Genomic DNA, 26,610 nt, shown 5'->3' on the forward strand with positions numbered 1-26,610 from the left:
GGGACAAAATTGAGGCTATGATTAAGAAGTTGGAGCTCTTCTCTGTCTGCATTACCAAGGACAACACACAGGTCTTTCCATCATGGTATGATTTTTTGTGTGCAAATTAACTCAAGCTTACGGACAATGTCAAATGTGATATTGCGAAGCACCTGAGTAAATTGGGTGTGCAATTACGCAGGTACTTTCCGGAAACAGATGACACAAACAATTGGGTTCGTTATCCCTTTCATGCCCTGCCTCCAGTCCACTTACCGATATCTGAACAAGAGAACCTCCATCGAAATTGCAACAAGCGGTTCTGTGAAAATTTAATCAGAAGCCACTGCCAGATTCCTGGATTGGGCTGCGCTCAGAGTATCCTGCCTTGTCAAATCGTGCTGTTAAGACACTGATGCCCCTTTGCAACCACGTATCTATGTGAGAGTGGATTCTCGGCCCTCACTAGCATGAAAACTAAATACAGGCACAAACTGTGTGTGGAAAATTCTCCAATACAACCCAACTTTTCAGAGTTATGTGCATCCTTTCAAGCACACCCTTCTCATTAACCTATGGTGAGTTATTCACAATGTCAATGAACAAACAAGGTTTTATATGTAAGATGGTTAAATAAAGAGGAAAATGATTGATTATTATAATATTATTATTTGTGCCCTGGCCCTATAAGAGCTCTTTGTCACTTCCCACGAGCTGGGCTGTGACAAAAACTCACACTCGTTCAAGTGTTCAATAAACGTATTGTACTGTGTGTGTGTGTGGCAGGCTTACAATGATGGCAAAAAACAACATTTGAGAATGCGCTGACCCCGGTGCTAGAGGGGGTATGCAACTGGAGGTTGAATGTGTGAAGGGGTGCGAGACTATAAAAAGTTTGGGAACCACTGCTCTAGAGAGAACCTGTCACGAGGTATTACCTTTATCTTATAGTAAACCCTTAACCACTTTTGACTAGAGGTAATACTTATAGTAACGTTTTACTATAATCACTTTGTATATATTTTGGAAATAGAGACTGCAGGTAAAGCAGAGCCCCCTCTGAATCACTGTTCTCTTCCTTAAAGGTATCGCTGCGTCTGATGAACTTGATCAGGTGACTATGAACTACTTTGTCATGACTTTCCTCTGATATTGAAACTGTTACATCGTCACCTTCTACTGCCGTTTTCCTGGGTGCTAGTGTGTAGACAAAGCTTTGTTTGAGCTGGATTCTATACGGTAATGAGAGCACTGACTTTCCAGTGTACAGTATTTCCCAGTATTGCACACAGTCTTAATTGCAAATTGATTGTCAGGAGTTCCCTCAAACAAAAGGTTTTAGTAACCTTTATTACTAAAGCTTATGAGGGTGTCCAACTTAATATTTCAACTTTCATGGGCGTCCATCTGAATTCTCATGGCACTGCCAAGCCCCCATAATTCGAACCCTGAAGATAGCAGCAGCATTTGATATATTCTTGTCCTCAAGAAGAGACGTTCCCTATAGAGGTAATATCATACAGTATTACAGTACAGTATGTCTGCTTGGCTCCAAGCCCAGATTAATCTCCTTCTAGACAAGACAAAGACAGACAGAATATTAAGATATATTTACCCTCCTATCATGTATTAAGTATTGAATTCCATTCCACTTCGAACACGGTGTAGACACCTAAATGAGTGATACTGTGTGAGTGGCTGTGAGCACTGTCAAGTTAGGGTTGCTGTCAGGGATGAATTGTTAAAAAAATGGTGGTCAAACACTGATTGCCTGTCGTGTTGAAAACAGTAAAACAGCTCCCTATACTTTCAACGCATTTTTCCCTAAAAGCTTGCACAAAATAAAAAAGCTGAATAAGCAGAGTTTGTGTGCGTTTACCCTCCACTAGACCACTGGTTGATAATAATAAGACACAGACAGACAGACAGACAGACAGACAGACAGACAGACAGACAGACAGACAGACAGACAGACAGACAGACAGACAGGCAGACAGGCAGACAGACAGACAGACAGACAGACAGACAGACAGACAGACAGACAGACAGACAGACAGACAGACAGACAGACAGACAGACAGACAGACAGACATTGAAGCAACATTTATTTATTTATTTACCTGGCACACAAATGTATCACTGACAAAATCTACTTTCTGTTTTGAACTGAATGGCCATATGACAGTCCTTTTCTCTTCCTTTCTCTACCTTTTCTCCCTATCTCCCTCCACCTCCCTCCCTTCCATCACCTCTCCTCTCTTCCCCCTCTCTCTCTCTCTCTCTCTCTCTCTCTCTCTCTCTCTCTCTCTCTCTCTCTCTCTCTCACCCTCCCCCACCCCTCTCCCCCTTGCACTAGAACCTTGGGGGGTATAACTCAGTGCTGCGGCCCAGGGTTGTGGGGGAGTGGGTGGGCAGGGAGGAAGAGGATCCAGACCCCCTGGCAGCAGAGATGCTCCAGCCCCCAGTCCCAAGGAACAAGACTGAGGTGTGGGGGAGGGCCAATAACAGCCCCGCCTTGAGGTAAAAGAGAGAGAGTGTGTGTGTGTGTGGGGGGGGGGGGTGGCTTGTGTGTGTGTATGTGTTTAAATGTGTAAATGTATTTGTGTGTGCTCCTTAAAGGCATGTTTGGGGACACACACAGTTTTTCTGGAGTCAAGCCGAAGTCGATGATTGGTCAACGGTTGGGATTCTTCAAAAAAGTATTTGTTGTCATTCCACGAGAGATGACTCGTTTTCATGCACATTTTTACATTGAGAAATACTGCACCAAACATTTTAGTTACAGTTGAAGTCGGAAGTTTACAAACACTTAGGTTGGAGTCATGACTGTGCCTTTAAACAGCTTGTAAAATTCCAGAAAATTATGTCATGGCTTTAGAATCTTCTGATAGGCTAATTGACATAATTTGAGTCAATTGGAGGTGTACCTCTGGATGTATTTCAAGGTCTACCTTCAAACTCAGGGCCTCTTTGCTTGACATCATGGGAAAATCAAAAGAAATCAGCCAAGACCTCTGAAAATGAATTGTTGACCTCCACAAGTCTGGTTCATCCTTGGGAGAAATTACTACGCTCATCTGTACAAACAATAGTACGAAAATATAAACACCATGGGACCACACAACCGTCATACCGCTCAGGAAGGAGACATGTTCTGTCTCCTAGAGATTAAAATACTTTGGTATGAAATGTGCAAATCAATTCCTGAACAACAGCAAAGGACCTTGTGAAGATGCTGGAGGAAACAGGTACAAAGGTATCGATATCCGCAGTAAAACGAGTCCTATATCGACATAACCTGAAAGTCCGCTCAGCAAGGAAGAAGCCACTGCTCCAAAACCGCCATAAAAAATCCAGACTATTGTTTGCAACTGCACATGGGGACAAAGATCGTACTTTTTGGAGAAACGTTCTCTGGTCTGATGAAACAAAAATAGAACTGTCTGGCCATAATGACCATCGTTATGTTTGGAGGAAAAAGGGGGACGCTTGCAAGCCAAAGAACACCATCCCATCCGTGAAGCATGGGGGTGGCAGCATCATGTTGTGGGGGTGCTTTGCTGCAGGAGGGCCTGGTGCACTTCACAAAATAGATGGCATCATGAGGAGGGAAAATTATGTGGATATATTGAAGCAACATCTCAAGACATCAGTCAGGAAGGTAAAGTTTGGTCGCAAATGGGTCTTCCAAATGGACAATGACCCCAAGCATACTTCCAAAGTTGTGGCAAAATGTCTTAAGGAAAACAAAGTCAAGGTATTGGAGTAGGCCTCCTTGCTCACAAAGCCCTGACCTCAATCCTATAGAACATTTATAGGCAGAACTGAAAAAGCATGTGTGAGCAAGGAGGCCTACAAACCTGACTCAGTTACACAAGCTTATTGTGGGAAGCTTGTGGAAGGCTACCCAAAATGTTTGATCCAAGTTGAACAATTTTTTAGGCAATGCTACAAAATACTAATTGAGTGTATGTAAACTTCTGACCCACTGGGAATGTGATGAAGGAAATAAAAGCTGAAATATATAATTCTCTCTACTATTATTTTGACATTTCACATTCTTAAAATAAAGTGGTGATCCTAACTGACCTAAGACAGGGAATTTCTACTGGGATTAAATGTCAGGAATTGTGAAAAACTGAGTAAACTTCCGACTTCAACTGTATATGTAAAATTGTGCGACTAAGATCTCCTCTGCAAAATGTAAAAAATAATTAATTACAGTTTTCTTGAGTTATCTGATTATTTAGAGGAACTGTATACTTGCTACAGCGTCTCAAAATGGACAATCAATACTATCGCCTTTTTTCTCACTTTTCAAACAAAGGTATTTTATTTTAAGAGAGTATGCTAGCACACTCGTTCAGTTCATTCGGTTTGTCTAGCCGTGTTCGGCCATACTGAAGCATGCTGAGGCCGAACTCAGCTAGGTGAACCAAATGATTTTGCTAGCATACTCCCTTAAATTACCTTCGCTTGACAAAAATAAACCCTCACTGAAGTACAAAAACTTTACAAAATGTCATAATAATATATGCACAAACTGTTCCGAACTTTTTAGGCTGGGAAGCATGAGGACGCCTTAATTACCCCTCTCAATCTTAGCCAACCAGAGGCCATTCCAATTAAGCTTTCTCCAGCTGCAACAGAGAGGGCGACTTTGTGCATTTGTCCCCAATGGCACCCTTTCCCTATAGCCTATAGGTCGTTCTACAAAAGTGGTGTAAATTGTGGGTTAAATAAATAAGCATCCTATTTTTCCCAAACTTTCAGCACACGTCTTCAGATCAACATATCTACGACATTTTGCAATGGCATTTTTGAGATACTGTATTTACCTGAAATCCTTTACCACCCCAATATATTTGTCACTCGTGAAACATAGTGAAAAAGTTGCATTAAATGAACAACTTTGCACAGTAATGATTCATATGCTATTACAGATTCCTTTTTCAAATTGTATTTGCGTACAACATTAACAAAATAGTAAAAACAGGATTTTCAAAAATCTGATTTTCAAAAAATTTCAATAGAATTGAGATAATTGTTCTCTGTAAAATGTTCAATGTTGATTGTTTGAATCTGAAATGTATTGATAGATTTAATTACTTATGCATCTAGTTCATTATGTTGCTAATGAATTAGTTGTCACTTTTTCTATCTTTTCTATCTTTATTGTGGCAAAATAACAGGCATTTCGGTAGTGACATTGTTTCGGTTGTGACGTGGCATATACTGTACGTTCTTAACTTAATTGCTTACTTAATTGATACCATATCTAATGGGGCACATGTGATTGATATATCACTAACACAATCAATAAAAGGTAAGTCTTTCTTGTCTGTCTGTCTTTCTGCCTTTTCACTGCTGCTGACCTGTGTTGTCTTTGACCTCTCTTATTAATCTTCTCTTAATCTTTTATTAATTTGACCTTTCCCTCTTCCTTTCCTTTAAGCATTTCTTTCCCTTTTCTTTTCCCAGATATTCTTGATATCGCACAGGGTCCGTTTTTATCCCCTCTCTGTACTGTCTGGCTGTCTGCTGTTCTTTTCTTCCTGTTGACACCAGATGTCCCTGTCCTTCAATAACTCGACAAATCATCTAAAATACAAATAATGACCTGTGTGTTTAATAAATGTAAAGAAGTACAGTGGACTAACAATCAAGTGTCAATCATAGAGACAGATAGAGGACTCTAGAAGGATATGTCTCGTTTTAGTGTAGACTTTGCCAATGAGGCTTTCCACCATTTTTAAGTAGTCAACTGGGTGGGGGTTCCTATGGGTTGGGTGGGATCAGCCAAGGATCAGAGAGCATTGTCTTCTTCTTCAAATTAGGTTGCCTATTATTTGTAAATGGCTTTAAGATATATCACTGCCATCTAGTGTAAAGTACAGTACAGTACAGTAGAGTATAGTTTAGTACAGCACAGTACATTACATTAGGGCACGGTACAGTAGAGTACAGCACAGTACAGTAGGGTACTGTACAGTACAGTAGGGTACAGTACAGTGCAGTAGAGTAGGGTACAGTACAGTACAGAACATTATAGATGTTTTTGTTTGGGCCAAATAGACGTCAATGTTTGGGCTCTTGGAGGGTTGCGTCTCAATACTCAAACCCTCTTTCCTAAAATGTGCACTTGTCCACTTGACCCACATGATGGTTAGCTGTAAATCATTTGGTAGAGCATGGCACATTTAACTTTAAACAGGAGATAGCCTCAGTGCTGCAGCCCGTGCCGTCACATATGCCATAATGACACAGATACGAAGATGAGACCTCTATCTATTGCCATGGTGTCAATTGTTTTGGTTGTGACCATTTCGGTTTGGACAGTTTTAGCCCCACAACCACGCTTGACATATTTCTTGACATATTAAATGATACTTCTTAAAAATACACGACGATTTAGTAACTTGTTCACTCATTCTCTCCAAAATATTTGTAGACAGACTACTCACCATGTAGCCATGCTGGAAAGGAGTGCAATCCCATCAGCTGGTGATATTTGTAGGGTGTGGCTTAAGGCACATTCATTCTACAGCCTTTTAATGTGTGTTATAGCCTGTTCCTATATCCATTTGTGCCATTGCCAACTCCATTACTGTCCTTCTTAAGACAAACGCTGAGATTGCCATGAGGCCAGGCTGTTGACATGACAATACGTGACATGGAGTTGGCATGATAGCGCTGGCACTCAGGCTACTGAAGTAAGTCTTTGTAGGGAGATATCTGACATGGGCTTTGGTGTAATTCACTGTTATGAAAAAGTAATCTAATTTAAACAAAGTGTATGTTTTTGTAAAATTATGCAGGTGTGTAATAAAATAAATAGTCTCTCTCCAAGGCCCGCTTCCGGATGCTGCTGTGGTTATATGAATTGTGGGACTGTCAGGCGGTGGTGTGTGTGTGTGTGTGTGTGTGTGTGTGTGTGTGTGTGTGTGGCGAGCGCACTTGGCGACTGTCTGGGATGTAGCTAATTAGAGAGGATCAGATATTAAATCATAAATCATACTCATGCTCGAGCTGACACACACACACACACACACACACACACACACACACACACACACACACACACACACACACACACACTGGTTTTTGTAATCTCATTAGGTTATTCCATTGCTGGATTAGTCAGAGAAATCACATTGTTAGGGTTCTCAGCAGAGGGATAGGGGTATGCATGTGTGCAGTGTACATCTCTATGTATGTGTGTGTCTCGTTGTGTCTCTCCTATCCCCAAAACCCAGTCCCTTGTAGCATCCTCTAAGAGTTCCTCCAATGAAGTCTGAGAAGTGTTTGGCTCAGCTGACATCATTTATTTCTGCTTAATTGTGTTTTCTGGGTATTGGCTCCTGATGCTGCCTCTTGCTTGCCAGTCTTCTGCTGCTGCTGCTGCTGCTGCTGCTGTGCATTAGAGGACTGAGAGCCACTGAGATGTGCTAAAAGATACCGTGGCTTGCATAATGGCGCTGCTCTGCCTGATCTGAGGCCCAGCTCTAAAACGCTGTCTGTGTCTGAAATGGCCAAGAGTAGTGCACCATATAGGGAATGGAGTGATAGGATGACAGTGCACTTTTGGTCTATAGTAGTTCACTATTCGTGGGTTGCACGTTTCATCACAATATTGTTTGTACTTTTGAGGACTGGTGCACGAATGTTCTACTGACTTAATGATTTCTCAATTGACCTTTCGATAAACCCCGCCCCATCATTTTGGGCAACCAATTGCAGCGCTCCAATGGACAGCAACTGTCATTGAGTCCGACACCTCGGACTTAGGAACATAATGATTATGTTCCTAGCCTCGGACCATCTCACGTTTTGAAATACATGAAAGCCAATGAGGGCAGTGGGACAAATTTGGAGTTTTCTTTAAAAAAAATTGAAGTAATTGAACAGTGCACCAGGGGTTCTTGCTACTGTGATTCCTGAAATGCATAGCCTGTTCAATTTTGGATTAAAAAAATACATTAACTTGTTTTCTCAAAATATATATATATATTTTTTTCATGGCCCATCCACCACCCCCACTTCGGAGGACAAAAATAACTTTGTTTGTACAGCTTTTTCAACCGCTCCTGAACCTGTGACCAGTAACTGTCACACCAGCCTTCACTTTGGCTCCCCCTCCTGTCCAGCTCAGGCGTTCGACGTTGCCGGCCTTCTAGCTGCTGCCGAACATACTGCTGGCAAACGCCCTTCACTCATCAACTCCGGACTTGTCTCGTCATCATTACACACACCTGGTTCCAATCCCCACTCTATCACTGTATAATTACTCCCTCAGCCATTTATCTTTGTCGGTCATTGCAAATTCTATTTGTTTTCCTGAGAAGAATCTCTCCTACTATTTCCTGAGTACTTTATATTTTGCACTTTGGGTTCGCCCTGTGCATTTTTGTTTATCAAGATATATTTTGAGCACAACAGCATTTGGGTTTTGTCCCGCTTTGATCTATAGTGCTTAAATAAATTCAGTAGTTCTAAACCTGCTACTGCCTCTTGCCCACTCCTCTCAACACCAGTGACAGAAACAAGCTACAAAGATAACGTATTATGATATTTCCCCTAATGAATAATGTACAGTATGTATATATACTTTTTTAATCAATTAGTATATTTGAGTTTAACCATAATATTTGTGGTAATATTTTTTCTGTATTTTGTGGAGGATGGAAGTGGAATTTCAACCAGCTTTGTATGGCTTGTTTTGGAAAGGGGATATTTTGAACAAGGTTCTGTTTTCAATTAAAAAGTGAGAGGTTGTAATATGGATAACGGGGAAAAACACAAGGTGTGAGACATTCTTATTAATCTATTTGAAAACAAGTTCTGGTTTAAGTATTACTCTTGTATGACTGACGCTTTTAGTGAGAGGTCTAATGCTTTAATATTTTATCATTTAACAATTTTATTAATGCAACCCCAATCTGCTGTCAACATCAGGATATGATTTGAGAGCACTAGTTAGCTAAGTGGTTATAGCATGACTGCATGCTGATATTGAATTCAGAGCCATTCAGTGGCTAGCCACACTTCAAACATCATTTTTCCCAGCTTTCCTTGAAGCAATTGTAATCACAGTCCACCACAACATACCTGAGAGTTTCCTGATTAGCAAGGGGTAGTCTGTGCTTAATTTAATTGTGTTTTAAAAACACAGTTTGAGATGATTAAGAGGGGATTTCGCCAGTGGTTTGAAGAAGGTGGAATTGGGCTTCCCGGGAAAATGTTGTCAGAGGTTGCATCAGTAACCAGTGCGCATCTGTGTCTCACATCGACAGGACAGCAGTGGAGAAGGTGGAAAGTTTTAAGTTTCTTGGTGTACATATCACTGACAAACTGAAATGGTCCACCCACACAGACAGTGTGGTGAAGAAAGTACAACAGTGCCTCTTCGACCTCAGGCGGCTGAAGAAATGTGGTTTGTCATCTAAAACCCTCACAAACTTTTACAGATGCACAATTGAGAGCATCCTGTCGGGCTGTATCACTGCCTGGTACGGCAACTGCACCGCCCACAACTGCAGGACTCTCCAGAGGGTGGTGCGGTCTGTACAATGCATCACTGGGGGCGAACTATCTGCCCTCCAGGACACCTACAGCTCCCAATGTCTCAGGAAGGCCAAAAAGATCATCAAGGACAACAACCTCCCGAGCCACTGCCTGTTCACCCTGCTATCATCCAGAAGGCGAGGTCAGTACAGGTGCATCAAAGCTGGGACCAAGAGACTGAAAAACAGCTTCTATCTCAAGGCCATCAGACTGTTAAACAGCCATCATTAGCACAGAGGCTGCTGCCCACATACAGACTTGAAATCATTGGCCACTTTAATAAATGGAACACTAGTCACTTTAATAATGTTTACATATCTTGCATTACTCATCTCATATGTATATACTGTATTATATACTATCTACTGTATCTTAGTCTATGCCGCTCTGACGTTGCTCATTCATATATTTATATATTCTTAATTCCATTCCTTTACTTCGATTTGTGTGTATTAGGTATTTGTTGTGAAATTGTTAGATATTACTTGTTAGTTATTGCTGCACTGTCGGAACTAGAAGCACAAGCATTTTGCTACACCCGCAAAAACATCTGCTGAACACTTGTATGTGGCCAATAGAGTTGTATTTGATTTGATAATCAAGGGGGTGCAGGGCTTGTTTAAAGTACATTATAGTGACGTGGAAACATAATTTAGATGAAACAGTCATTATCCCCTGTTCAGAATGACTGGGCATCACTTGACTTTAGGGTACCACTATGGCGGAGAGTGGCTTGAGAACGTTCATAGCAATGGCATGATGTGCCTGAGTGATTGAAGTGCAGGACATGAATATAGGGAAACGGGTGCCATTTGGAACGTTTCATCCCCTGACATAATGATGGGGCTTCCCAATTCACTGCCTGATCTAAAAACCCAGCTGTACTGAACAACTCTACAGTAGTCTCTCCTGATGCCTGCCTGTCCACATTTAGAGGAAGAGGTTGATTAGAGCCCCGCCCTCTGATATTTTTCATACAATAATACCCCAGCTCGGTCTTAATCTTCTTACAATCCTTACCCTTATATCTCTCCAGTCCTTTGCCCGCTTTCCTCCTCATCTATTTTCCTTACCTTGTCATCATTCTCTGGACTTTCTCTTTTCTTCTATTCTCCTCCCATCCCTCCTTCACGGTTAGAGTTTGAGGAGAGCTGACAGTTACCTGTGGGTATGTATCTGCAGTAGGTGAGGGTGAAATGGAGGGGTGGAGGAATGGAAGATTGGAGTGGTGGGCTTCTGGGAAATCAGGCAGAGCCAGGTGAATTCTGGGAGAGGCTTTTTGGGACAGATAGTATGGAAGACAGAGTGCAGTGTGGGACATCTCAATCACACCTCTCGCTTTTCATTCCCCCCCCCCCCCCTCTCATTCTCCCTCTTCTCTCTTTTCTCCTCCCTACCTCTCCAGCCCTCTCTCTCCCCTCTCTCTTTCAGTCTCCCCTTTCTCTCTCTCTCTCTTATCTCCCTACCTCTCCTCCCCTCTCTCTCCCCTCTCTTTCTCTCGCCCCCTCTCTCCCCTCTCTCGTTCCCTCTCTCACCTCTTTTACTTAATTCCTCCCTCCTCCTGTATTCACACTACAGTCTCGTCTCCCCTCCCCACTCCTACTCTTCTTTTAATCTTTTATCTTCTAATTACCCTATTTTAACTGTATTGTTCTTATATCAGTATTCCCATGACAAACCCCAACTTTATATTACTTTAACAGCAGGTAATGTAGTCCTTTCCTTTCTCCAGTATGAGTCATACTCTGTGTTTGTCCTAAGTGGCACCCTATTGCCTATACAGTGCTCTACCTTTGACCAGAGAAGTAGTTTACTATATAGAGAATAGGGTGCCATTTTGGACACATTCTCTATCATGTCCCTGGTAGTCAAGGTCTTGTGATATACTCTCTGTGATTCTGAAGGTAGGAGCTATCTTGAAGTTGAGCAGAGGCGTAGTCCCTCTCCAGGGCTCACACACTCAAGGTTTGGTAAAAAGAGATTGAGAGGGGGGGGGGGGGGGGTGAGAGTGCTACACAGCATATCAGTTTGATTCAGATTTTGATTCTAAGTTGATTCTAGCTACGTCTCTTATTTGATGTTGTGTTGATTGGTGTTTTCGTCGTTGTTGTCATTTATAATAGAACACATTACCTGAGCCTGGTCCCTGTGGAGGTAGATGGCTGAGACTAAAGCGAGGGAGAGAGGGAGAGAAGGGAGGGGAAGAGAGACAAAGATCCCCCTAAGGAATTAAAGGAAATAGAGAGGAGGAGATTCCCCATTGAAAATACTTGAAAAATCTGAACAACAAATGCAACTCAACATTTTTCACAAACAGAACTTACAATGCCACTGCTTCATCTGAAGTCTCAAAGCAGAACCTTCTACTTAGTACTGTGTCCGAAATGGCACCCTGTTCCGTATTAACTTCCCTGTTTTTGACCAGGGCTCCTGTTGTGAAAAGTACTGCACTATTTCGGGAATAGGGTACCGTCTGGGACACAGGCCGGCGCTAGAATTGCAAATAAAAGTTACACAAACAAAATACTCCACCAGTCTCGCTTGGCCTAATCCATATGATACGGCACATTAGCATAGTAATACTCTTCCTGCTCAGGATATGAAGATGTTTAATCTCTCCCCCTCTCGCTCTTTCTCTATGTATCTCTCTCTCTTTTTCTCTCTCTCCCCCTCTCGCTCTTTCTCTATGTATCTCTCTCTCTTTTTCTCTCTCTCCCCCTCTCTCTCTGGCTCATTCTCTCTCCATTCCTCACAAGTACTGACCTCCCTCTCTCCCCCCTGGAATCTGTAAATCCTAGTCATTCTGATGAGATATTCATCCAATTAAGGCTCTCCAGTCCTAATCCCTAACACACACCCTCCATCCCAGACAGGATATGGAAATTAATTATTATGTCAAATATGGAGCCGGTGCAAAACACACACACACACACACACACACACACACACACACACACACACACACACACACACACACACACACACACACACACACACACACACACACGCTCTATAGTACATTTCTTTATCTGTGGATATTAAATTGGAGGCATTATTGGGTCGTTGATTCCTCTTCCACACAGTTTGTGCCCTAGCTGGAGATAAAGCCATTCCACCTCAGCAGCAGGGTGAAGTTATGCAGATGTTTGTGTTTATTCTAGGAGTCTGTCTCTACTCTGCTTAGTCAATTGTTTTCAGTGAATTGTACTTTAGTTTTTTTCTTTTCTCTGCCTCTCAACTTTCTGGTGCGTTGTATCTCTGTGGTTTGTTGTATCTCTGTGGTACGTTGTATCTTTGTGGTGCGTTGTATCTTTGTGGTGCGTTGTATCTTTGTGGTACGTTGTATCTTTGTGGTGCGTTGTATCTTTGTGGTGCGTTGTATCTTTGTGGTGCGTTGTACCTTTGTGGTGCGTTGTATCTCTGTGGTGCGTTGTATCTCTGTGGTGCGTTGTATCTCTGTGGTGCGTTGTATCTTTGTGGTGCGTTGTATCTCTGTGGTGCGTTGTATCTCTGTGGTGCGTTGTATCTCTGTGGTGCGTTGTATCTCTGTGGTGCGTTGTATCTCTGTGGTGCGTTGTATCTCTGTGGTGCGCTGTATCTCTGTGGTGCGTTGTATCTCTGTGGTGCGTTGTATCTCTGTGGTGCGTTGTAACTCTGTGGTGCGTTGTATCTCTGTGGTGCGTTGTATCTCTTTGGTGCGTTGTATCTCTGTGGTGCGTTGTATCTCTTTGGTGCGTTGTATCTCTGTGGTGCGTGTATCTCTTTGGTGCGTTGTATCTCTGTGGTGCGTTGTATCTTTGTGGTTCGTTGTAACTTTGTGGTGCGTTGTAACTTTGTGGTGCGTTGTATCTCTGTGGTGCGTTGTATCTCTGTGGTGCGTTGTATCTCTGTGGTGCGTTGTAACTCTGTGGTGCGTTGTATCTCTGTGGTGCGTTGTATCTCTTTGGTGCGTTGTATCTCTGTGGTGCGTTGTATCTCTGTGGTGCGTTGTATCTCTGTGGTGCGTTGTATCTCTTTGGTGCGTTGTATCTCTTTGGTGCGTTGTATCTCTGTGGTGCGTGTATCTCTTTGGTGCGTTGTATCTCTGTGGTGCGTTGTATCTCTGTGGTTCGTTGTAACTCTGTGGTGCGTTGTATCTCTGTGGTGCGTGTATCTCTTTGGTGCGTTGTATCTCTGTGGTGCGTTGTATCTCTGTGGTGCGTTGTATCTCTGTGGTTCGTTGTAACTCTGTGGTGCGTTGTATCTCTGTGGTGCGTTGTATCTCTGTGGTGCGTTGTATCTCTGTGGTGCGTTGTATCTCTGTGGTGCGTTGTATCTCTGTGGTGCGTTGTATCTCTGTGGTGCGTTGTAACTCTGTGGTGCGTTGTATCTCTGTGGTGCGTTGTAACTCTGTGGTGCGTTGTATCTCTGTGGTGCGTTGTATCTCTGTGGTGCGTTGTATCTCTGTGGTGCGTTGTATCTCTGTGGTGCGTTGTATCTCTGTGGTGCGTTGTATCTCTGTGGTGCGTTGTAACTTTGTGGTGCGTTGTAGGATGCATTCTATGAATTGTTCCTCCATTGTAATTTAACATCCTGGTCTTTGAAAGGACCCAGATTATAGGATACAGCGTGTAGGTTCTAGAGAAGGTTTTCTTCCTGGACCTGCGAAGTCCATCATGGATCATTAAAAGCAGCAAGACCTGCTCCATAACTCAGCTTCTATAGCTACAACAGAACACACAGCCATTGTCTGCCCATCAAATAGCACCCAGTATCCTATATAGTACACTACTTTTGACCAGGGCGCATGGTGGACTGTAATAGGTAATAGGGTGCTATTTGGGACACAGTCCTTTGTCTGGATCGTTTGAATGGACTGGGCCACATTCATTCAAACCTGATATGAGAAACAACAAGGTGTTCGGACAGGTTTCTATTGTCAGACCATGTATCCTTTCTTTGCTTTATAATCATATCCTCTTTGTCTGGATCCATTGTAAGGACTTTGGTCACTATTCAATCAAACTAGCTATGGGGAACTTGTTTATATGTCGGTTATCTCTTTTGAAGATTCGATATTCTTTGAACATGCATCCTCTATGTGTTTTGTAAAGACTTGTGATTACCAGAGCTGTGGTGTTTTGACCAGTTCCCTGCCTCAGTACATCATAGCTCTAAAACCCATCTGTTCCTCTAACTGCCTCGGTGTCTGCTGTAGCCAATATGTTTGGCATGACAACGACAAAGGAGCTGTCTTGGACAGGGACACGCTGACGCTGATAGATCAGAGACAGGCTGACTGCACCCTAGCTGCTATTAGCACTGCTGATGCTACACTGCAGCATTGCTCCCTTTTGTAATGGGTTGCGCAAAAAAAAGTCAGTGGGAAGCCAAAGTTAAATCAAATTATATTTCAACTTACTGTGCCCGTGGGCAGGACGGTTGGTCATTAAAACAGGGTGAATATCTAAAAGGCCGTATTATTAAACAGACTTTCCAAACGTGGGTCTGTTGTAGAGTGACTCCCGCCAGCACAGTAAGATGACATTTCATTTCACTTCTGGCTTTCACGTCTGGCTTCCCACGGACTGTTTTTCAGCAACGCTGCAGTGTAACATCCCCATTGCTAATGGCAGCTAACTGCACCAATGCTGACTATATCTCTCACACAGGGGTGCAGTGAATACTGAATACACTATCCTAATTCTGTCTTCTATATTCTCATTCTCTCATTCTCTTTCTCCTCTCTGTCTCTTCTCTCTCTCTCTATCTACTCCCTCTCTCACGCCCTCTCTGCAACCTCCCCTCTGTGATCTGTTGCTCTTTTTTTACTTTCTCCTATTCTCTCTCTCGTTCTCTCTTTCGGTCTCTGCCCCCGCCTCTCTCTCTCTCTCTCTCTGTAGCCTCACCTCCTCTATGTTGTGTTGTGATTTTAATTACTCTTTTCCTCAGTTCGAGTCTGTTAATAATTATCCAAGCCTATTCACTTCCTGGTAATCAACAGAGGAAAGTGTGAGTGTCTATCTCTCTACTTTAATGGCCCTGTTGGTTTGTATACGCCAAGTCCCAAATGGCAGCACTCCCTATGAACCCTGGTCAAAAGTCGTGCACTATATAGGAAATAGGGTGCCATTTGGGACACAGCCTATTCTCAAACAATCGTGGAATAGCTGCCAGGTGGAAGCCATGTTGAGAGGTACTTAAGTGTGAGGACACTGCGTACTGGGTAGAGAAGCTGCACCTGCCTACAGATACACACAGCCTCAGAGATACAGAATCCAATCATAATAAAATAAAAATGTTATTGGTCGCGTATACATATTTGCAGATGTTTTTGCAGGTGCAGCTAAATGCTTGTATTTCTAGCTCCTACCGTGCAGTAATACCTAGCAATACAGAACAATACACACAAATCCAAAGTAATGAAATGGAGAAATTTCACAAAGAGCAATGTATATATACACTCAGTGTACAAAAGGAACACCTTCCTAATATATTTTGCCCTCAGAATATTTTCAATTTGTCGGGGCATGGACTCTACAAGGTGTCGAAGGTGTTACACAGAGATGCTGGCCCATGTTGACTCCAATGCTTCCCACAGTCCATATCCCCGTCAGACCATTTTATTGGTAAACTCCACGGTAATGTAAAAGTTACATTTTTTTAGTGATCCAATATGTAATATGGTACAGTTATCATAAGTGGTTTGGTTTTAATCCAGAGTTTAGCAAAAGTATCTAGATCCTCTATGAGGCTGTGGGGGATTCTAATTGTGGTTTTAAAAGAAAACATGAATCATCAGCGTAAAATGACACCTTTGTTTTTAAGCCATGGATATTTTTATAAAATGTAAAAAATATATTATTGATTTATTTATTGAATTTTATCCCCTTTTCTCCCCAATTTCGTGGTATCCAATTGTTAGTAGTTACTATCTTGTCTCATCGCTACAACTCCCGTACGGGCTCGGAAGAGACAAAGGCGTCCTCCGATACACAACCCAACCAAGCCGCACTGCTTCTTAACACAGCACGCATCCAACCCGGAAGCCAGCCGCACCAATGTGTCGGAGGAAACACTGTGCACCTGGCAACCTTGGTTAGCACGCACTGCGCCCGGCCCGCCACAGGAGTCGCTGATGCGCGATGAGACAAGGATATCCCTACTGGCCAAGCCCTCCCTAACCCGGATGACGCTATGCCAATTGTGTATCGCCCCCCCCCCGACCTCCCGGTCGCGGCCGGTTACGACAGAGCCTGGGCACGAACCCAGAGTCTCTGGTGGCACAGCTGGCACTGCAGTACAGCACCCTTAACCACTGCGCCACCCGGGAGGCCAAGCCACGGATTTCTAATCCCTTAATACAGTATTATTGTTGTATCCAATTTTAATTAGATAACAATAATAAATAGATATGCCGATAGTGGACAACCTTGTTTTACTCCTCTTGACAGTTTAAAACTTTCTGAGATGTAGCCATTATTTACTATTTTACACCTAGGGTTACTATACATAACTTTAACCCATTTTATAAGAGATTCTCCAAAATTGAAATATTCAAGGCATTTATATATAAATTCCAGTCGTACTTTATCAAAAGCCTTTTCAAAAGCAGGCCTGGTTTCCCCAATATTTCATAGTGTTCTATTGTTTCCAGTACTTGTCTTATATTATCTCCAATGTATCATCCATGTAAAAAACCTGTCTGATGAGGATGAATAATATCTGACAATACCTTTTCAATTCTATGCGCCAAGTATTTAGCTAGAAATTTTGCATCACAACACTGAAGTGTAAGAGGCCTCCAATTTTTTTAAATGGACTGGATCTTTATATTTACCACTTGGATCCTGTTTCAGTACTAATGAAATCAGATCTTCTTGTTGCGTGTCCGATAATCTACCGTTTATATAGGAGTGGTTAAAACATGCTAATAATGGTCCTCTGAGTAAAAAAAAAAAAAAGTTTGGTATACAGTACTTCCACTTGTATGCCATCCAGCCCTGGAGTTTTCCCAGCCTTAAAGGCTTTAAGAAGTTCCTCCTCTGTAATTTGGCCTTCACATGAGTCTTTCTGGACAGGTGTTAATTTCACATTATTAATAGGAAAAAAATCCATACAATTAGATTCGGTTAAACAAAAACACATACTCAAAGTACTTTACTTCCTCTTTCAAAATATAATTTGGTGAATCATGCGTGACTCCATAATCTGTAACAAGTTTTTTTTGGTAGCATTTCTATGTTGAAGATTGAAAAATTATTTGGTGCACTTTTTCCCATATTCCGTCCAGTTCGCTTGATTTTTTATAATATATTACACTGGATCTTTCTTGAATAAGTTCCTCTATTTCTTTTTGTTTTTCCTCTAACATATTCTGTGCCTCCAAGGTATAGTTGTTATTGCAATCTAACTGTGCTGTTGGTCCTTCAATTTCCTTTGTTAATATGGACTCTTTTGATCTAAATTGCTTTTGTTTTATAGATGAATACTGAATTGCATGGCCTCTAAAGGCACATTTAAAAGTGTCTTATACAATAAGGGGATCTGCTGTACCTATGTTATGTTGGAAAAAGTCAGTTATAAATGCTTCTGTCCTAGTTATAAACAAGTTCTCATCCAATATCCTCTCCCATGTGGAAATTCTGTAAGAGTAATATATATGTCATATGTGATGATCCGACCGCATTCTGTCCCCTATCAACCCAATTTAAAACTTTTGGTGCCAGAGAGAATGACATAAGACAGTAAGTAGTCAAGACAACTAGCTTGATTAAGCCTCCGCCATGTATTTCTCACTAGGTCAGGGTATTTAAGCCTCCATAAATCCACTAACATTCATGATTTCCTTATGTGCCTGAGGGTGATAGTTTGTAGTGTGATTTCCTTTCCGGTCCATAGAGGTATTTAAAACCGTATTAAAATCCCCCACCATAATAATAGAGTCTAGTGTTGCTTGTAGAGTTGATACATTCTCATATATATATATATATATATATATTCAAAGAAGCTTGGATCACCATTATTTGGACCATATAGGTTAATAAGCCTTATCTGTTTATTGTCCAATTACACATTTAAAAATAATCCCTCTACCTTGATGATCTGTTTGGACAATTTGCACATTTGGATCAAAATGACTGAACATGCCCCCCTGTGGGGGATCAGCTTGGCAGAGTTGTTGTTGCCTACCATCACCACCTGGGGGTGGCCCATCAGGAAGTCCAGGACCCAGTTGCACAGGGCCTCGATCTTAGTGCTGAGCTTGGATTGCACTATGGTGTTGAAGGCTGAGCTGTAGTCCATAAACAGCATTCTTACATAGGTATTCCTCTTGCCCAGGTGGGATAGGGCAGTGTGCAGTGCGATGGGGATTGCGTCATCCATAGATCTGTTGGGGCGTTATGCAAATTGTTGTGGGTCTAGGGTGTGGGTTAAGATTTTTTCATCTTTGATTGCATTACGGAGGTCATAGCTGGTCTGTTTGTACACGTCCCTGTTCCCAGTCACCTTGCTCTGGTTAAATGCAGTGGTTCTTGCGTTCAGTTTTGCATGAATGCTGCCATCTATCTACAGTTTTTGCTTTTGATAAGTTCAAATCATCACAGTGGGAACAATATTCCCTATGCACTTCCTGATGAACTCAGTCACCGAGTCAGTGTGTACGTGGATACTATTCTCAGACACAACCCGGAACATTTCCCAGTCTGCGTGATCAAAACAATCTTGAAGCGTAGATTCTGATTGGTCAGACCCACGTTAAACAGTCCTTACCACAGCTAATTCCTGTTTCTGCCTATAGGAGCGGAGGAGAAAATTGGTTTTATTTGGAGGGCCTTGTAGTTGTCCCGGAAGGGGGAATAGCAATGATCCAGAGTGTACGATGCGCAAGTAGTACATGTGTTGATAACATTCCGGAAGCGTTTTCCTCAGATGTATTTTAAGCACCCAGCTGCAATAAATGTAGTCTCATAATATATGGTTTCCAGTTTGCACAATGTCCAGTGTAGTTATTTAAGAATCCGTCGTGGTGTCGGTTTTGGAGGGAAAATACACAGCAGTGATAATGACCAGAGAAAATTCTCTCAGGAGGTAATGCGGTCGGCATTTGATGGTGAGGTATTCTAGATCAGGAGAACATTATCACAATCATAGCATTGGTAGTTAATCATGAAACATACACTTTCATTTTTCCCAGAGAGTTCTTTCTTCCTGTCTGTGTGATGGACAGGGACAATAAATCCAGAGAGAGCCATGATTCTGTAAAACAGAGTATGTTACAGTCCCTGATGTCTTGCTGGAAGGAGATCTTCGCCCTGAGCCTGTCTACTTTATTGTCCAGGGACTGAACGTTAGTGAGTAATATACTCTGAAGCGGTGGACGGTATGCACGCCTCCCGAGTCTGACTAGGAGAGCTCACTTCTTCTTCCTTTTCTCCGGCGTCTTCGTTTTGGTGCATCCCTCGGGATGAATGGAACTGCCTCGGGGAGTTCAAACAAAGGATCCAATTCAGGGAAGTCTAATTTCTGGTCGAAATGCTGGTAAGTGGCCTCCAATCTAATATCCAAAATAATTTTTGGGGCTGTAGGTAATAATTTGAGAATCGTTCCGAACAAATAATGTAAGAAATAACACACACACACACACACACAAAATATACTGCAAAACTGTCTAGGAGCTAGAAAGATGTTGTTGATAGGGGTGAATCTATGTCTTTCTAACAGGGAAATAAACCATTTCCATAGAGTGTATCGCATCTTACTAAGTAGAACCAAAAGGAAGGCCTGGGGCTTTCCTGGGTGTGCAAACTTAACAGGAACAACTCTTTGCTGTGGCTATAATAACATATCCAATGTCCCAATGTTCTAACTTCTCTTCCTGTCTACACGGTGTGAAGAAAAAGATGAGGAGTAAATGATTGAAGCAGATTAACACAAGCCCTAACCATACAAACAAAGATACTGATAACTAAACCAAGAGGTATCATTGGTGTCGTTTCCAAAGGGAGAAAATGAAGCATAGTGGGCAGGACAAGCAAGGAGGTGGGCAGAGCATATTTCCGTTTGGTAATACCTACTCTGTGAATTGCACTCCTTCTAAACAACACCATTTTATTTTTACAACTTTTAGAAAGGGTCAAGTCTACAAAATCTGTTCGTAACAGATTATAGTTTTAGGAACAGAAAACCGTATTGAGATGGAATGTTTCATCAATGAGAACATTTTCAACAAGCTCCATCTTCACTCGCCACCACCGGACTTCCTTTCACCACCATATTTGGTGGTGAGGGGAGGTTCTAAATGGATGCTTTAGATTCATACACCCTGTGTCATGTCTGGGTTTCTCCTTTTGTCTGTGATATCAAATCCAATTGGATTTGTCACATGCGCCAAATACAACGCTTACTTACAAGCCCTTAACCAACAATGCAGTTTTAAGAAAAATAAGTGTTGAAATAAAAACAACTAATAATTAAAGAGCAGCAGTAGAATAACAGTAGTGAGGCTATATACAGGGGGTACTGGTACAGATTCAGTGTGTGGGGGTACAGGTTAATTGAGGTAATATCTATAGTACATGTAGGTAGAGTTAATGTGACTATGCATAGATAATAACAGAGAGTTGCAGCAGCCTAAAAGAGGGGGTTGGGGGACAATGCAAGTAGTCTGGGTAGCCATTTGATTAGCTGTTTGGGAGTCTTATGGCTTGGGGGTAGAAGCTGTTTTGGACCTAGACTTGACACTCCGGTACCGCTTGCCGTGCGGTAGCAGAGAGAACAGTCTATCACTAGGGTGGCTGTAGTCTTTGACAATTTTTAGGGCCTTCCTCTGACACTGCCTGGTATAGAGGTCCTGGATGGCAGGAAGCTTGGCCCCAGTGATGTACTGGGCCGTACGCACTACCCTTTGTCGTGCCTTGCGGTTGGATGCTGAGCAGTTGCCATATCAGGCAGTGATGCAACCAGTCAGGATGCTCTTGATGGTGCATCTGTAGAACCTTCTGAGGACCCATGCCAAATCATTTCAGTCTCCTGAGGGGGAATAGGCTTTGTCGTGCCCTCTTCACGACTGTCTTGCTGGGTTTGAACCATGATAGTTTGTTGCTGATGTGGACACCAAGGAACTTGAAGCTCTCAACCTCCTCCACTACAGCCCCATCGAGGCGAATGGGGGTGTGCTCGGTCCTCCTTTTCCTGTAATCCACAATCATCTCCTTTGTCTTGATCACATTGAGGGAGAGGTTGTTGTCCTGGCACCACACGGCCAGGACTCTGACCTCCTCCCTATAGGCTTTCTCGTCGTTGTCGGTGATCAGGCCTACCACTGTTGTGTCGTCTGCAAACTTAATGATGGTGTTGGAGTCGTGCCTGGCCATGCAGTCATGGGTGAACCGGGAGTACAGGGGAGGACTGAGCACACACCCGAGGGGCCACAGTGTTGAGGATCAGTGTGGCAGATGTTATCTAACCTTACCAACTGAGGGCGGCCCATCAGGAAGTCCAGGATCCAGTTGCAGAGGGAGGTGTTTAGTCCCAGGATTCTTAGCTTAGTGATGAGCTTTGAGGGCTCTATGGTGTTGAACGCCATGCTGTAGTCAATGAATAGCATTCTCACATAGGTGTTCCTTTTGTCCAAGTGGGAAAGGGCAGTGTGGAGTGCAATAGAGATTGCATCATCTGTGGATCTGTTGGGGCGGTATGCAAATTGGAGTGGGTCTACAGTTTCTGGGATAATGGTGTTGATGTGAGCCATGACCAGCCTTTCAAAGCAATTCCTGACTACAAATTAGAGTGCTACGTGTCAGTAGTCATTTAGGCAGGTTACCTTAGTGTTCTTGAGCACAGGGACTATGATGGTCTGCTTGAAACATGTTGGTATTACAGACTCAGTCAGGGGCAGGTTGAAAACCCCTCCCCTTCCCATTCTAACCTCTCCTCTTCCTGTTGTAACCCCTCCCCTTCCTCTTTCTCCAGTGTGAAGATGGAGGGGAAGAGTAAAGGGTTGAAGCAGCAGCAGCAGCACCACAAGAAGCTCCTGGCGGCCATGTTGTCCCAGGATTCCTTTGACTCCGCCCATAGCTCCGCCCCCTCACTCACCGAGGAGGAAATAGAGGACGAGGATGATGCCATGGAACTGCTGGGTAAGATCAGAAAAATGTGCTTACACATTCACAAATTCACACATGCACACGCATACACACACACACACACACACACAGGCATTCACGCACAGGGGTCGATGGGTTCACATCTTCTGCTCTTCAAGCCCCATTTTCCCACTAACAACTACTAAACAAAACCAGACTGAATACTGATTCACATTTCAAATATGCCAGTGAAGATAATGACTCTATTTTCATGGAGGGTCATTGAGTTCTGACTTTAAGATGTTGCTCACGTCTTCATTTCGGCTGAACTAGACTACCAACAAGTTCCACAACCTCCAGATATGCTGAATATGGAAAACACATTCATAAACACTGAACGGAATTTCCTTCCTTTGTGAATAAGAAACACTTACATGACAGTCAGGCTCTAGACAACAGATGATTGCATTGCAAATGGTCTCTCTCAATAATCTAATAGGCAAGACAAATTGTGTACAGTAAATGTAGGATAACCATGAATAACAGATACATGATAATCCACAGCCAAACTAGATGAAACAAAACAAATTATACACACACACACACACACACACACACACACATTCCCATGCTGTAGTGTAGCTACTCCATGGTAGTACAGAATGGTTTAGAAGTGTCTTGCTGTGTTCTTCACAGTGCTTACAGCCTCCTGTTATCTGGCCAAGTAAAACTCAACTCCACAATGTACTGTGCTTTTTTCTGTGTAATTGCGATTCTCAGTAATTGCGTGCCAAATCCATAGTTTTGATAACTTTGCGATGTCGCAGCTCAACTCCGTTGATGTGAAGTACACTGTGGGGTTGAGATTTATTTATCTACCTGTTATCATGCCCTCTCCCACACACTGAGCACCAGTGTGCGTATGTGTGTGTGTTGGTCAAGAAATGTGTGATTCAACCATTCATAACAATTTAGGCTGTAATTCATAATGGCAATGAATGAGTGAACAAACAAACACTATATTCATTTATACTTTTTGTTTGAGGGTGTTTTTTGATTCCCGGAAGTTTCTTGTGTGACTTGAGGTGCTTTTCCTGGATTACACAGTGAGGGGGGTGTCTGTTCTTTCTGCTCCTGTCACCTTGTCTGACCAGACACTGAGGTATCTTGTCTCATGTCAAATTCAATTTGTTCTCTTTCTTGTAAAGGTAGTGTTCTCTGTTATCAAAGCTCTCCCTCCCACTCTCTCTCTCCCGCTCTCTCTCCCTCCCGCTCTCTCTCTCTCCCGCTCTCTCTCTCCTGCTCTCTCTCTCCCGCTCTCTCTCCCTCTCTCTCTCCCTCCCACTCTCTCTTTCTCCCGCTCTCTCTCCCTCCCGCTCTCCCGCTCTCTCTCTCTCCCTCCCGCTCTCTCTTTCTCCCGCTCTCTCTCCTGCATTATAATTCTTACCTCCAGCGATAGGTAGGTAGGTAGAATAAAGTACAAAGGGGATTATCCCTGGGCTCTGGCTCTGTTGTAATGAAAGGCCTCATTCTTCTGATACTCGATTCATGCTAAGGGAGAAACACACACCCACAGAGGGAAATAGCTGACTCATAGCCTTACAAAATGCTACTTTAAATCCCACAGATTACCTGCTGTTTTCTCTTTCTTTCTGTCTTTTCCAACACCTATTGCTCTGCAGTATATGTTCACATACAGATCAGCCAAAGTAATGCTTTAGCGTAGCATGACTTTCTGTAACGCGTGTAGACCGACTTGTTGTACTGAACAGAACGGACCACATCCTTTCCGCTCATTCCTGTCTGAGTGTCTTGCATGGCCACTCCCTCTCCCCAGATGGGGAAGCAGGAGTCCAATTACACAGTAGTTGACCATCTCTATCCCCTTTCCCCCTCTTATTCTCTCTCCCCTTAGTCTCTTCTGTAGTGACAGATAATCAATGTCCTCCCCCACTTCAGAAGGCCATGTCATCTGCAGAGCACAGCACATCCAGAGTGCTCATTTGTAAAGTGGCGTCTGGATGAGCTGAAGTAGACTAATTATTCATATGTGTTTCATGTTTTCCCTATTCGAGAAGGAGAGGACTCTGTTGGTCGTTTCACACTATATAAACCATATTTAATCAAAGGGGCATTTTGTGAGTTGATTATATGAAATGTCCCTGCTTGGTCTTATCTCTGATTGATCATAATTCTGATAGCTGTGTGTCTGACTCTTAACGGCTATAGCCGACAGTCTAGTCCACAGATAGCAGATGTTCAGAGGGGATGATGCAATGAGGTCATTTGTGATTCTGTGTGAAGGCTTGGCCTAAGTTTTGCCTGGTACAGCCCATTGAGACTGGGCCGGTCCTGGTAGAGAGAGAGGGAGAGAGGTCTATCAGTCTTACTTAATGGCCTTCCAGACTACAGAAATACAGAGATGGTAAGGAGAGAAGAGAGATGCCCAGTGGTTGGTGACAATAGGACTGTCCTATTGTCTTAATTAAGCTGACAAAAACAGAGGATTGCAATTATAGTGGACATCATGCGATCTGAACTTGACTTCAGATAAGCCACACTGTTTTGATTAGGACTCAGGGAGTTGTGATGGAGATAATATTCAACAGAGTGGCTGCGGTTCCAGATTTTCTGGAACCTGACTTGCTATGGCTAATGATAGAGATTTCTCTGCATGTGCAGAATTTACTTTTATGTAGCTGCTGCCCACTTTGCTGCCCACTCTGCTGCCCACTCTGCTGCCTACGTAGCTTCTGCCCACTCTGCTGCCCACTCTGCTGCCTACGTAGCTTCTGCTCAGTGCTCCTCTGCTGCTGCCCACTCTGCTGCCCACTCTGCTGCCCACTCTGCTGCCTACGTAGCTTCTGCTCAGTGCTCCGCTGCTGCTGCCCACTCTGCTGCCCACTCTGCTGCCCACTCTGCTGCCCACTCTGCTGCCTACGTAGCTTCTGCTCAGTGCTCCGCTGCTGCTGCCCACTCTGCTGCCACTCTGCTGCCCACTCTGCTGCCCACTCTGCTGCCCACTCTGCTGCCTACGTAGCTTCTGCTCAGTGCTCCGCTGCTGCTGCCCATTTCCTGACCCTCGGAGGGAAACTTGATGTCGCACACTAAAGCCGTATTTTATTTTTACAGTCGAAGCTAAAGACATAGTCGACATGTTCGAACTGTGCATTCCTTGCCTCAAGCGCGATTGAATGTTATTTTGCCAGGAGGGGCGTTAGGCTACATGCAGCTGTCATGTTGATGTTGTGCACAAACAACACGATCGGCATGTTCGTACAAACGTTGTCGCCTGTTGTAACAGTATTGCAAACCTAAGCACGACGCAAAGGCTGTCTTGTGATTTCATGTTCTTCTTAGCTGCTGAGTTACATGCAGCTATTTAGGCCAGCAATATCAAACACAAGCAAGACAGACACTACAGTCAAAATAGCGGTTTAATATTATTTTCTCATCATCATTGCAAACATTGACTCGTTCTTTTTACATCTACTTTCACTATGATATGAAGATGATCAATTGCAAATAGTACGCTGTCTAAAGCGGTAGTTGACAAAGATGTAAGGACAGCGCACCGCTGTCAGACTCTGGTTACTGGTCCAGATACACGCTCGGCTGCCCAGAGGTGGAACAGCTGGGTATGCTTCTTGTGCTGCAGTTGCATGATCATTGAGAAGCGGTAATAGCGGTTTGTCGGGCCTGCATGAGGTTAAAACGCAGACAGTTTTTGGAGTGTTACACGCTGCTATCTAGGCAGCATTTCAAACACAAGCAAGACACAGACACGCAGTCTAATTAGCCAATTAATGTTGTTGTTTCATCATCGTTGCAAGCATCGGCTAAGCAGGAGGCAGGCAGGCAGTCAAAGTATTAGTGTTCTTTTTTCAGGAACTCTGGCTAGTGGCTACGACATGGCAGCAACTATACAGATTAGCCTACATCATCATACAAAACGTGGGGACGGCGTCCTGCTTGTGCAAGTGCAATATTCCTTATAACA

At 43.1% G+C, this 26,610-nt stretch overlaps 1 protein-coding gene across 1 annotated transcript in view; it reads left to right on the forward strand.

Moving 5' to 3' along the window:
• The window catches only part of lg6h8orf34 (linkage group 6 C8orf34 homolog), a 172,052-nt gene that overhangs the window by 63,094 nt on the left and 82,348 nt on the right, over positions 1–26,610 (forward strand). Inside the window, 3 exon segments of the mRNA XM_029661256.2 lie at positions 1,065–1,093; positions 2,336–2,499; positions 22,498–22,664. Coding sequence (XP_029517116.2) covers positions 1,065–1,093; positions 2,336–2,499; positions 22,498–22,664 — 360 coding nt within the window.

The sequence above is a fragment of the Oncorhynchus nerka genome, linkage group LG6 (assembly GCF_034236695.1).
Source record: "Oncorhynchus nerka isolate Pitt River linkage group LG6, Oner_Uvic_2.0, whole genome shotgun sequence".
NCBI lineage: Eukaryota > Metazoa > Chordata > Actinopteri > Salmoniformes > Salmonidae > Oncorhynchus > Oncorhynchus nerka.